At 36.4% G+C, this 13,126-nt stretch overlaps 2 protein-coding genes and 1 non-coding gene across 5 annotated transcripts; all 3 read right to left on the bottom strand.

Annotated features, from left to right (window-relative positions):
* Positions 1-1,420: 1,420 nt before the first annotated feature.
* On the bottom strand, positions 1,421-8,990 carry LOC113783237 (ornithine carbamoyltransferase, chloroplastic-like). 3 transcript variants are annotated; one of them, XM_027329331.1, is made up of 6 exons: positions 8,644-8,990; positions 5,533-5,791; positions 4,279-4,604; positions 3,485-3,616; positions 3,109-3,384; positions 1,421-1,842 (listed from the first exon to the last, which is right to left on the bottom strand). In XM_027329331.1, the coding sequence occupies exons 2-6, from the start codon at positions 5,744-5,746 to the stop codon at positions 1,660-1,662; spliced, it is 1,131 nt and encodes a 376-aa protein (XP_027185132.1). In that variant the 5' UTR covers positions 5,747-5,791; positions 8,644-8,990; the 3' UTR covers positions 1,421-1,659. The 3 variants fall into 3 exon arrangements, with proteins under 3 accessions (XP_027185132.1, XP_027185122.1, XP_027185130.1); XM_027329321.1 differs by having other exon boundaries at positions 4,279-4,613; positions 8,644-8,989; XM_027329329.1 differs by having other exon boundaries at positions 4,279-4,613; positions 5,533-5,848; positions 8,644-8,707.
* A 1,270-nt stretch (positions 8,991-10,260) lies between these two features.
* On the bottom strand, positions 10,261-12,801 carry LOC113762761 (60S ribosomal protein L30). Its single transcript, XM_027306347.1, has 5 exons — positions 12,657-12,801; positions 12,462-12,567; positions 11,853-11,954; positions 10,662-10,730; positions 10,261-10,577 (listed from the first exon to the last, which is right to left on the bottom strand). Exons 1-5 carry the CDS (start codon positions 12,675-12,677, stop codon positions 10,537-10,539), a joined length of 339 nt encoding a protein of 112 aa, XP_027162148.1. The 5' UTR covers positions 12,678-12,801; the 3' UTR covers positions 10,261-10,536.
* LOC113753074 lies at positions 10,983-11,069 on the bottom strand. The gene has a single exon (XR_003464964.1). It is a non-coding gene; the product is annotated as a small nucleolar RNA SNORD25 (small nucleolar RNA).
* Positions 12,802-13,126: the final 325 nt, after the last annotated feature.

The following is a 13,126-nucleotide window of genomic DNA, read 5'->3' as shown; positions in this document are numbered from 1 at the left end:
GAGCGGCTCGAGTCAAGCTCGAGTCGAGCTCGTTATTAATCGAGCTCGAGTCGAGCTCGAGCCGGCTCGAGTCAAACTCGAGCTCGAGCTCGAGCTCAGAATATTAAGCTCGCCGGCTCGCGAGCTTGGGTATATATATATATATTTTTTTTATTTTTATTTTTATTTAATAATAAAATTACGTATATTATATATATATTTTTTTATTTTTTATTTTTATAGTAAAATTACGTATATATCCTTAATATTTTATTATTTATTAAGAAAAAATATTATTTTATTTTTTTTTTTAAAAATAAAATAATTATTTTTTATTTTTTTTTGAGCTCGAGCTCGAGCTCGAGCTCGGCTCGACTTGATTCGAGTCGAGCTCGAGCTCGAAATTTGCCGGCTCGTCGAGCACGAGCTCGAGCTCGAGCTTGGTAAAATTTAGTTGAGGCTCGGCTCGATTAGCTCAAAGCTCGACTCGGCTCGGCTCGTTTGCAGCCCTAGTGCCATCCGCAATTCTCGTTTGGCTATTTGTCTTTGATCAATTTAGGGGCAAAAAAATCAAGCGCCCTTCATCTTCTTTTTGGGGGCAAAATATATACAGAGAGAAGAAGTACGAAGTACAATTTTGTTTCCTGCAAATGCTTTGCAGGCTTGCAAGCTTAGGTTGAAGAAGTACAATTTTGTGCAAAAGCTTTGTTTCCTGCAACTCCTTTGCTGGCTTGCAACCTCTGGTTGATTACTCAGAATTTTGTTTCCTGTCGGCTTGCAAATGCTTTTGGCCGAACAGCCTAGCAACATGACCTTTTTATTAAAGTGTGAAGGGTACAATAGGTATATCTGGTAAAAGTTTGTGATAAAAAATTATTTTTTGCAAGAAACACGCGCTTTTCCAGTGCGTTTAATACAAACGCTTTATATTTGATGATTTCCGTCGACTTTTTAGAATAATTCAAATCATAGGGTACCGACGCGTATGATATGAAACCACAGGGAATTTTTCTGTATAATAGCTATACCACAGGAGGCTTTTATATTTTTAACTCATTTTTTTGCCACAATAATAACATTTATATAACCTACTTTAATTTAATTTAAAGGACGAAGGAACTAATAGAGAAAGCCACTTGAAATGACAGCCACAATTAAATAGCAATTATATAATAAAATAAGAATTGAACTCTCGACCTCCCAATGGCTCAAGAAATTGTTGGTTTTTTATAATGTATATGAAATAGAAAAAGTTAATTAAAATGATTAAAATGATAGTTGAAAAACGTTTTTATGTAATTTTTTCAAATAATGTTTAGATTTTTTTTTTCAATGCGTAGTAATATTGATGGACCGTGGAGATGAATTTTAATAGGTTAAAATATATTCACAACTTCGTTTGTGAATAAGAAACCCTTTTTGTTTTCTAACCTTCTTGGTCTCAACAATCAACATCGGAAGATCCCTAAATTTCATCATCCAAGCAACAAAATATGGTTACAGAAAAGTTTAACCAGGAAAAAAAGAAAAAGTGTCACGATTGTTAGCTAAAATCTCTAACTGCAGATGACCACCCTAACTCATCATGGCTAAGTTTTCCAATTGCACCAAGAAAGAACCAGGAAAAAGGGTCGACTAAATGATATGGATCAATTGAAGTCCCTTAACTAAGAAAAAAGTTCATACTCCAAGCACATGAAGCATGATGGCATTTTGTGCATGCATCCGGTTCTCAGCTTGGGGGAAGACAATGGAGTTCGGAGCTTCAATAACACCATCCGTGACCTCTACACCTCTTTCTGCCGGTAAACAATGCATAAAATAAGCTTTTGGCCCAGCTACTTTCATCAGTTCCTCATCCACCTGCGAGTAGATATCTCGTCAAAAATAAGTACATTGCATTGGATTCGCTCACTTCAGAAAAAGCATGAAGTATATGTTTGTGTTCAAATGCTTCCTGTGTTCTTCCGATTATTTCCGTTTCACAGCAACCATTATCGAAAGTAATATAACACAATCCCTTGTTTAATGGAATGCTGGAAATATCCATGTTGCTAGTTTTCTGATTAGTCCAATCTTCATTACCTTTTCTGTGTTTGCTGCAAGTATAAGTTGCTACAGAGAAATGCAAAGCCACATTGTGTTGAGGATACGCCTCGCATCCTCGACACCCCCTGCTCCCCCTCACCCACAGGGAAAAACACACACACACACACACACAAAAATATTAGGCTTGTAAATTTTCAAAGCTCTTCATTTTGCCTCACATTTGCACCAACAAAAATTTTGTAAAATTCCAACCTACTCTCACATTGCCACCCATAAATATATAAAACTAGTACCACGACCATATTTGAAAAGTAAAAATACCACTTGAACAAGAAACAATTTCAACAACTTCAAATCTAGAAACAAACAAAATTAATGTAATATTTGTGCACACTTTTGTTTAGTTTGTAATAATCAAAACTTAAATCATGTGACATTGACCCTGTTGATTTGGCAACCGCACTGACTGCAGGGCAGCAGCTCTGCCATTGCAGAAAGACCATCATATAAACATGCTGGCGAACAACATTACTAATTTAACTATGCCAATATGTTTTATCAACATCATCTCATTTGACTGATAAATACAAAAACAATTCTGCTGCATAGTCCTCATGCACATGCATTTGTAAGAGCTTCTGTGGCTGTTTTTTGAGATACAGTCGCAAAAGACACTCATCACTCTCAAGTAGCGCATATTTGTTATCTTAAGTAGCTCATCCTAGCATCGTATCGTCTGAAAAGTTTAGCCGCTACCTGGCAACCCTAACAGTTAATGCCATCCAAGCCATAGAGTTCAAAAATTTGTATAACTTTAAGTTAGCAATATATTTTCCCAGTTATTCAGTTCTGCCATGTGGCTGTACTTAAATTAATGTTTTTCCTAAAGCCAAAAACATAGAACTCATTTATCTGAGAAGAATGGACACCTGCAGGTGGTAGTTAGGAATTTGACTAGTCTTATAGTCAATCACGTCTTAAAACATGCCTTAAAATGGTAGCAAGGCTTCATATTGTGGTCTAATGTGGTCCACTTGTCAGGCTTTACAGGTCATGCAGTAAGTAATCATGATTATATACCTGGAATCCTTGAAATACTTGATGGCGATATGCAGCTTCTTCTTTTTGACCCATGCTAGCCCAAACGTCTGAATACACAACATCAGCTCCTATAACAGCTTCTTTGGGATCATGAATTATCTCAATCTTGCTGACTCCAGTCTGTTGTGCTTTCTTAACTGTCTCCTGATCTGGTTCAAAACCTTTAGGGCAGGCACAGACAAAATGAAAAGGAACAATTGATGCCAACAACAGCCAAGAATGCACAATGTTGTTTCCGTCTCCAACATAAACAACCTGGAATATTCAATTATCCAACAAAATGAGTGATTATTGAGAAATTTAATTTGACAACCAAATAAGTGCCCAGGTAAAAGAGCATATAGAAGAGGCACACCTTAGTCCCTTCCAGCTGACCGATGTGCTCAATAATGGTCAGTGCATCAGCCATAATTTGACAAGGATGATTATAATCTGTCAGGCCATTGATAACCGGAACAGTTGCATACTTAGCCAGATCAAGAATATCCTGAAGTCAGAGTGATTAAACTCAGGTAAATGTATATAATTGAATTCAGAAATCAACATTGCCCTTCTAAATAAGTGAACTGAAGCTTTGTACATCACCCAATTCAAAATTTTGCACTGTCTTCCAGGAGCTCCTACATATGGGGGAATGTAGTTGGTTCGGACTTTTTACTTTTAACTTTTCATGTGGGTATAAAAGATAAACATTATTTTAGACTAAGCAGAACTAGCACCCTCAAAGTAAATTCACACAACAAATGGACAAAATATTATGGAAGATGATGAAAATCAACTTATGAGTTGTCAAATAGACATACAGTCTAGGGGCGAGGAGTGGGTTGGGTGGTACCCCCCGGGGGGGGGGGAGTGCAAGTGACTGGTCCCAGGTTTGAGACCTACCACTTACATAAAAAAAAAAAAAGGAACATACAATCTCCTGTCTGCATATTTTCAACAGAATTGGCTCAACAAGTAATTTCATTCGATGAAGATGGGAGTAGCAATGTAAAGAAAAAACAACTACTGCAGGATCATAAGGGTCATTCGAAATGCCTATCATATATGTGGAGCAAGATTTTCTTTTCTTTAAAATTCCCACATGCAGAGAAAATTGAAGATTCTCATACAATCTAAAAAATTTGGAGAGGTGTCTCACCAGCATACCTGATGAGCAAACACACGAGCCATAATGACATCATTATAGCCAGACAGAACACGAGCAACATCACGGGTTTCCTCCCGCTTACCCATCTGGATATCATCTGGTCCCAAGTATACAGCATGACCACCAAGCAAATTAAACCCTGTCTCAAATGAAACTCTTGTCCTCATGGATGGCTTGGCAAAAATCATAGCCATTGTTTTACCCTTAAATGGAAGATATGTCCTCTCCCCTGATTTTATCAGTGCCTTGATCTCTTTTGCCCGTTCCAAAATATTCAAAATTGTGGCTTTCTCAAAATCATTAATGTGTAGAAAATCTTTCAGACCTGAATTAGCTGGAACAGCAGAATATCAAAAAAAACACAACTATGAAAATTTTGGACCATCATTTGGACAAATTTTGAATGTGAGACAGATCTATGCCAAGACATGATTAGCAGCATCAATCTAACTCACTTTAGGACGTTTCTAAACATTTGAAAATCCAATTTCAGAGAATGTAGTGTATCACGTGCTATCAATTTAGTTATGATTTTTATAAAAATTTGTAAAGGCCTACTACAAAATGAACAATCTGCTTGAAATGAGAATTGGCCAACTGATGGTGCTTAGAATAACAAGCATATTAAGTTCATAAATCTTTCTAGATTTTCACTCAACAATAAAAATGACATAAGAGGAAAGAAATAGAAGGCTTCCAAGTCCAAATGTACAAAAGCAGGAGGTAAACAAAACAGACTTTGAGACTCTAGAGGACTCATGATTTATCGATACTTCCTAATGAGTTAACTGAACTAAAAAATTCATGCTAATTGAATTTATCCACAATATTTTTACAGGTAAGTAACGTTAAGAAGCATACTACATAAGCATAAAGATTTTGAATTAGAGGGGATAAGCTCTACTAATTCTGAAATAAAAGGATGAAAGCATCGACTAAATAATCTACGCTTTCAGGAATGTACTCAAAACTCCAAACGCTAATAGGCTAAATTCATCAGACACACTTAAAGAGCAAAAAAGATTTCTTTCCTTTTTTTAAAATCTTAAAAAAAATGAAAAGAAACCTTTAAACCCCATTACTTACAATCAAGAGCAATAAGTCTCCTCCTCATCCCATTGCTTGAAATGTATTCAAATACAAGTCAAAAGGAAAAACCAGCCAAATATTCTACAAACAGAGAAGAACCCACAAATTTTAAATAACATAAAAGAAGACATGATCTTTACAGAATCCGAACGATGGGGCCTGACCTTTCCAGTTCACTGAAGACGAAGGTGAAGAAATAGCAGAAAAGTTGGCTTGGCAGAAGACTCGTTGACGAATTGATGGAAAGCTAACCGGGGAAACGCCAGTGAGTTGGAGAGATTGACCGGAGGGATAGAAAGAGGAAGCTGATGAGAGCGATGATGGGTCCCTTGTTGATTCAATAGAGGGCAATTGAGAGAAAAGAGCATTGGCCGCCATAGCAGTACACTAGTGTGAAGCGAGCAGAAGCTTTACTGTTCAGTCCTATTCCAGTAGAGTTGACACCAGTCAGTGTTTTAGCTTGTCAGTATCACTACTGTCCTGTTAACAATAATGTTAGTCAGAAGGTGTTTTATTATGTAATTAGGGTCTGTTTGGTTGCACTAAGAATATTTTTTAAGGAAATGTAGGGTCTGTTTGGTTGGACGGAGGAAAATATTTTCCATCAAAGTCATTTACTTGGAAAATCACTTCCTTCTCCATAATTTTCTAGTGTTTGGTTATTTAGTGAAAATATTTTCCAAATTCCTTTTTTCATAATTTTCCGGTGTTTGGTTTGTCAATGAAAATATTTTCTGACTTCCTTTTTTTAGTGTTTGTTGATATGTTGCAAATGTTTTTCTATTCTCAAATCATTCATCTCATTACAAGTTATTTTTAGTTTCTATCCATTATAATCATATTGCAAGGTATTTGAAGGATGAACCAAAAGAATAATGTGACAGCCCATCTAATGGTCAAGACCCAATCGCACACAATCACGCATGCACACACACACACACACACAAAAACACATACGCACACAATCGCACCCAACTACACAAATTCAATAATGGTCAAGAGCCAATCAAATGTCAAATTTGAAAATTACCACCAGTACACAAATTCATAAATACACATGTACGAGTAGGCAAGTCAAATGTAGTGGGGGTGGGGAGGGGGCCGGAGCGTTGGACTTTGAATTGATATTTGATATTAGAATGAGGCCAGAACCAATGAGAAAGCAAGAAGCTACCAGTAGTCCATTACGGGAGGAACTAGAAATAATTAAAGCTTTTGGTAAACGAAAACCAAGGGGGGTTGGGGTTTGGTGGACAAACATAAAGAGAGAGGACTTTGTGGCTGCAAGTTCAAGAGTAACTACTCCTTATTTGGTCACAGCCCACACAAGAAAACAGGCAAAATATCATTCATATGTAGCATACCATGTGAAACAACAGTTCAAAATTAAAGTAGACACCTCCATATCTTGCTTTTTCTAAAGAAAGCATCTACTATATTCTTTCAGTTTATCTCTCTCTCTCTCCCTCTCTCTCTCTCTCTCTCTCTCTCTCTCTCTCTTATGTGATAGAGACCCCTAATTTGCTGACATCTCCCTTGGACCAATTGCATTGGTACCAGATTAATCAGCACTGTTTAGGACCACTGGTAACAAGCAGTAGGTTTGCAAAATTTAATTTGATACATATACATGTACTTTATATAGTTAAAAAAAAAAAAAAAAAACAGCCCGTCTCCTTGGTTACATGGACCTTACTCATCCTCCCAAGTAATGTCCCTGTTGGATGAACCAAAAGAATAGTGTGACAGCCCATCTTATTCTAGCGTTCTAGAACTCATTTTCTGTACACAAAAGATGTAAGATTTTGTCAAGCAAAAACTGGTTTAGACCTATATAACAACATGTAGCATGTAGAGTTCTTTTGAAGCTTTAATTACAGCAGGCTTTTGCATCAGAGCAACTATCTATGAAGATAAATCCATTCGGGCATGAAAGCCCCGCAGATAGAAATTAGAACCTGGCTCTGTTCCAGTTTCCCACAATGTGAAAAGAACATCTGAAAGCTAGTGTTTCCTGATGTCACTGGAATATCAAGTGCTCTCTCTCATTGTTTGTCCAGGTCTAAAAGTTTTAGACTTATTATTTTAAATGTCTAAACAATGTGACTTTAGATTTACATGCTTCTAAAATTAGGGACATAACCCCAGCTAAATGTGTACAAGTATTACTCCTTAGAAAAACAAAAACTTTTAACTTGAAAATGCCAAAATGGGACCAGAATAAGGTTTTTTCTCGTTATTTTAGAAGTTGGAAATTGGCACTTGGAAATAAGGTCAAGTGATGGAGCAAGCAGGATACATGTGATAAATGATAAGATTAAATGATTTAGGACAGATGGAGATATCATCAGAAACAGGGAAAGGTGCTGCAACATTTCCAAATCATCTAGACGTTTTAGAGAACTACTAAGCCAGGCCTTGACGGTGAATGAAGACTTTGAAATTTGCCAACCAACAAGAACTCCATCAATATATTCATTGCTCGAGAAAAGGACCAAAGGAATTCATGAGTCTATCTGAAATTAAACGCTGATAAGTACTGCTATAAATAAAAGATTTGTGCAGCCCTTATAGAAGCTAGCATTGCTTAACAACCCAACAAGATAAACCCAGCAAGTACCTTTTTTCTGTCTTGGTGATTTTGTCCCCAGTTCCCCATGATGTATATGGACTATGTCCTGTGTAAGTCCAGTTTTACTTCTGGCCGCATCTTCTTCATTAAAGTACTTATTTGTGGTTTCTTGTATTTGCCAAGACGACAAACCTGAGTGATCATTTTACGACAGAGTCGTCATTGCCATTGGGTGATTCGCTTGCTGCTATGTCAAAACATTCATTGATTTGGGAATATATCCAAAGCCTTCTGTGTTTCCACGCTTATATTCCCTTTTCAATCAAGCAGCTATGGCAAGAATCAGCCCGTGGCTTCACAAACTCAAATGAATTCACTAAAACTTTTACAAATGGTCCCACCAGATTATAAGAAAAATACTACCCTACCCTACCCGGATTCCGAGCAAGTTAGAGGGTCGAGACAAAAGCGCTAAGATTAATAATCAGATTCCAAGAATCATAAAACCCCTAATACTCAGCAGCCAAATTAATTCATTAGCATCAATCATATCAAATGTAACCCTAATCAGGTAAGAACAAACTAAAACAAAAGCAACCCACAAAAATTCATTCAAATCCAACTTCAAGAATCTACACCAGTAATTCTAGACAATTTTTCAAAGGAAAAGGGAGGGAAAAAAACTAATAAAAGACCATCATACCTCTGGAAATACTTAAAGGAGTCTTCACCCTTGTTGGAGGTGCTGTTGCAGGAACGGGGATGAGATGTCGCTGGAGATGGTTTGCTGAGGTAGCCAATGGCTGCTGACTTGCTGTTGCAGGTACACAAACCCTTTGAGTACTCAAAACTCTTCAAAATAGTAATACTTGAGGCACTAAATTAGATTCACCCACAGATTATATTACACTAAATGAGTCTAAGTTAATTTTGTGACTGTAACAACGAAGGAATTCATGGTAAGACCAAACTGTGTGTTGTTAAAATGATTTATATCGAACAAAATGCTAATCATGTCTAAAAGTTTTAAACAACATTCTAAATTAAATCTTAAAATAATTCAACTTTTAATTCAGCAGTGCTGGTTTTTATGTTCTAGACTCGATCCTTCTTAACGAAGTAACTATACAGTGCCGGAGGATCTTGACAGTTGACGGTCTGATAGGTAATTTTGAAGGTCTCTCTTATGCTGCGTTGTATAAATATAAATATAAATAAAGAGTACAACAAAACAAACCCTTTTTCGGAAGTTTATTCAAACGGGGAGTAGGGGTAAAATTACCATCCCATGTTCATCTTCATCCATCCTTCACAAAATTAAGGGTTAATTTCACTTTGTCCCCCCAAACTTTGGACGATTACCCATTTTAGTCGCTAAATTTTAAAATGGGACACTTAAATCCCTAAAACTTATAAATTGAGACACTTAAATCCCTAAACTTATAAAATGGGACACTTAAATCCCTAAACCCTTATAAAATGGGACACTTCGACCACCACGGCATTCAAGATTCTGTTAACAAATTTCCTTAATTGGGAGGTATTTATAAGTTTAGGGACTTAAGTGTCCCATTTTAAAGTTTAGGGATTAAAGTGAGTAATCGTCCAAAGTTTGGGGGGACAAAGTGGAATTAACCCCAAAATTAAATACACATCCCATTTTCTCAAATGGGGAGTACGGGTATAATTAAGCTGTCTTCAGATTCTCGATTCAATTTGGTATGAAGTTTCGAATATTTGGAACATGTGCCTGGGATTTGGATAAAATGAAAAATTTTCGTTTACTTCATACAAAATCAGGATCGCACAACAAAAGCCAGTAAATATTGTGCTTTTATGCATATAGATCTAATTAAACACGAATCAGTCGAGGCTTGAAGTAAAAAATAAGTCGCCACTTATTGTTGCATTAAAGTGTACCAATCACCCAAAGTACATTTTTTAAATAAATAAAATTCTTTTTAGACGATTATTTTGAGCTAAAACCGTCACATATTTTAAATCCCATTTTTAGACCCTTTCTTTTTATTTATCCTCTAAAATAAAAAATTAATTTTCAAAAAATTAATTAATCAAAATCCATTTTTTTTAAAATCAATAAATACATTTTTTCTATTATAAAATAATTTTATTTTTAACAATGGGGCGCAACAGCAATTCTTTCCACGTTAAACATTTTGTTATGATCGTGAAGCAGCTGGCCTCAAAATCAAACTATCACCGCTCCTTAAACGCGAGTGAAAATGTATTAACAATTCTTTGGGACGCCTAAATCAATGCGCAGGAAGTCGACATTTGACAGCTGAGACGAATATACTAATGTTGAACACTTTGAAAGTTCGTGGCCAAAATTAAATGCCAAATGAAAAACTGACGGTCCACAAAGCATCACAAATAACCAAAATTTCAGTTTTTCAGTTTTAACATCATAGGGAACATGTTCTCATTAACATCAAAACTTTCTCAGAGGTCATCTTAAAAAGAGGCAAACCACATCTACACTGCAATGCTTTTCCATCAGAGAAAAATATAAAATGTGTCAAAAGAATCCGACAACTGCCTATCTTGGTGATATCTTTTACCCCCTAGAGCTTTCTCATTGGTCACCAGGCATGCTCTTAATGATATCGGAATCACCTGAAATGATCATGAATTGGAACATATCAGAAGATTGTTGGATAAAATAACAGACAACACTTGTAAAAGTAAACAAATGTATACCTGGATCAATAATGCTGAGGCAGCACACCCTGAAATATTTACCACAAGCAGTCCCCAAATCGACATTGTCTGAACAAAAGAATATTGAGCACACAAAATAAGACTATCAGAAATAAAAACTACAAATACAGATTTCCAGACCAAGTGAGACAATGTGGCAGTGAAAGTAAAGGCAGCAGCATATACAGCCAGAGAAAGTGCTTCCGACCCCACACCCCCACCTCGGAACCCCCAACCAACCGAAGTGGTTGACTACTTTGAATGAATGATTGCACTGTATTCAGTCATTTCTATCTCTTCTCAGGGAGGGTATAGATGATAAACAACTCAGTCCCTTAGATGTTCAAAAATAGAACTGCGATCATATTCGCAAATCATTACAGGTCTGTAGAGCTCATCATTGTTATTCAGTACCCCCAACAGCAAAGAATAAAAAGCCAAAAATAAGACTTAATTGAATACAAATTTATTAAGCTTATTAACCTGAAATCTATATCTTATGTTCATATATATATATATATATAATGTCAAATGAGTATAGCTGCGCCTGTGTTCTCCAAACACAATGTGCAAGGTGATGGAGGAGAGATTAAGAAAGAGCAGCACACTCAATTTTGCTTCAAGGGAACGAGTCGATCAGAAACAAATTGATCCTGCCGACCAGATAGCGAAGCCCCACAACATACAGGTACTTGTGGGGAAAGATTTCATATATATATATATATATATATATATAATGTCAAATGAGTATAGCTGCGCCTGTGTTCTCCAAACACAATGTGCAAGGTGATGGAGGAGAGATTAAGAAAGAGCAGCACACTCAATTTTGCTTCAAGGGAACGAGTCGATCAGAAACAAATTGATCCTGCCGACCAGATAGCGAAGCCCCACAACATACAGGTACTTGTGGGGAAAGATTACTAACTAAATATATCTTTGGAAAAAGTTACTGACAAACCACACACACGTTAACTAGCAGAATGTCATAATGCAGCGACATACATTACAAAAGAAGACATGACAAAATTAGAAGAGGAGATAATATTCAATCCAGTGAGCCAAGATGTAACAAATACAAGACTACAAGTACTTCTGCCAATAGACATGAAGGTTAAGAGCACCAAATAACAGAAAGAACAGTTGATTACAACCTTGTACAAGAAAAAAGGCATTAAACGGAGTGGTACTTACTCCCATTGTAATGGTGGACTCCAACCTTCGCCAACATAGCATAGTACTCTATCTCGGACTTCCTAAGAGGAGGGCAGTTGTTTGCAATAATAATCAGCTTCCCTGTCAAACAAACACCAAAAAACATGTTAAAGTTGCCCTCAATAAACACAATGACTTGCTAAATGCACATAACTATATTGATACCTAGTCAACAAACAAGTACCAGGAAAACATTTTTCATCTTCAAATCAGATCGAATTCTGTATACCTACAATCCCCTCACTCATCTCTCATAACTAAAATCTCAGCTCACGAAGGTGAAAATGAAACTCATTAAACTATTGGCCAACGAATACACAAATCCACACCTAACCACAGAGAAACACATCTCAAATTTACTTCAATCCCTCAAATTTCAACCAACAGTTGCTCATTCGTTCTTTAACATTAGCACCAGTACATCACACGAGCCAGTAAAAAACCAACAGATCCAACCAAAACCAAATGCACTACAACTATAAAAACTCAAAACTCACCTACATATATAACCAAATCACTTCTATCCTATCATTTCATACTAAAAATATACTGCAAATTAGAACCAAAACAACAGAGTTTTTATTTCACCTTTGGAGCTTCTGAGAGACTTGAGAACAGTCTTATACCCCAAGGTATACTTGCCGCTCTTCATCACCAGAGCCAGCCTATTGTTAATACTCTCATGAGTCTTCTTCTGCAATTCATTACCATCACAGAGAATTCAATCATATTTTCTTCAAAAATATCAAAATCAATTACCAAAATTAATGTAGGAATTCTTACGGTTTTTTTGGTGGTGACCATTTTGGACGAATTGATCGATGGCTGGCCGGCCGGTGTCGGGAAAGGAGGATCGGAGGAGAAATCAGAGGCGTCTATGAGCGGCCGATGAAACAAACCCTAGAATTAGTAGAGAAAGCTTGAAAGTATATAATGGAGGAGCTCTACGCTGGTTAGGGTTTTAGTCAGTTGCCATTGAGGATGGGCTTGGGCCTTACCAAATTGGGCTGCATTTTTTGGTTTCTATACATGTGTATTACTTTGTCAAGTTTCAAGAGTGCTTCAAGTGTGACGGTGCTATTTATGGAATGAATAACTAGTGATAAGGGTACATCTAATGTACGTGCAATTGTAATTGAGGAACAATCACATTTTATACCAAAGAATTTAGTATAAAATTTTCATAAATGAAAAATTAAACTTTGATCTTTTAAAAGTTTTTTAATAGAATTTTAATTAATTTGGTGGTTACA

This window comes from Coffea eugenioides, chromosome 1 (genome assembly GCF_003713205.1).
Source record: "Coffea eugenioides isolate CCC68of chromosome 1, Ceug_1.0, whole genome shotgun sequence".
NCBI classification, from domain to species: domain Eukaryota; kingdom Viridiplantae; phylum Streptophyta; class Magnoliopsida; order Gentianales; family Rubiaceae; genus Coffea; species Coffea eugenioides.
This window is presented reverse-complemented; position numbering and strand designations above follow the sequence as displayed.

Coding starts and splice junctions, on each gene's coding strand:
- LOC113783237 (XM_027329321.1), bottom strand. CDS start 5,746: ATGGCGGCCAATGCTCTTTTCTCTCAATTGCCCTCTATTGAATCAACA. Junction 3,385..3,484: donor GTCAGCTGGAAGGGACTAAG/GTGTGCCTCTTC, acceptor TGAATATTCCAG/GTTGTTTATGTTGGAGACGG. Junction 1,843..3,108: donor AAGTATTTCAAGGATTCCAG/GTATATAATCAT, acceptor ATCTACTCGCAG/GTGGATGAGGAACTGATGAA.
- LOC113762761 (XM_027306347.1), bottom strand. CDS start 12,677: ATGGTCACCACCAAAAAAACC. Junction 12,568..12,656: donor TGGTCACCACCAAAAAAACC/GTAAGAATTCCT, acceptor AATGAATTGCAG/AAGAAGACTCATGAGAGTAT. Junction 10,731..11,852: donor AGTCCACCATTACAATGGGA/GTAAGTACCACT, acceptor TCTTTTGTTCAG/ACAATGTCGATTTGGGGACT.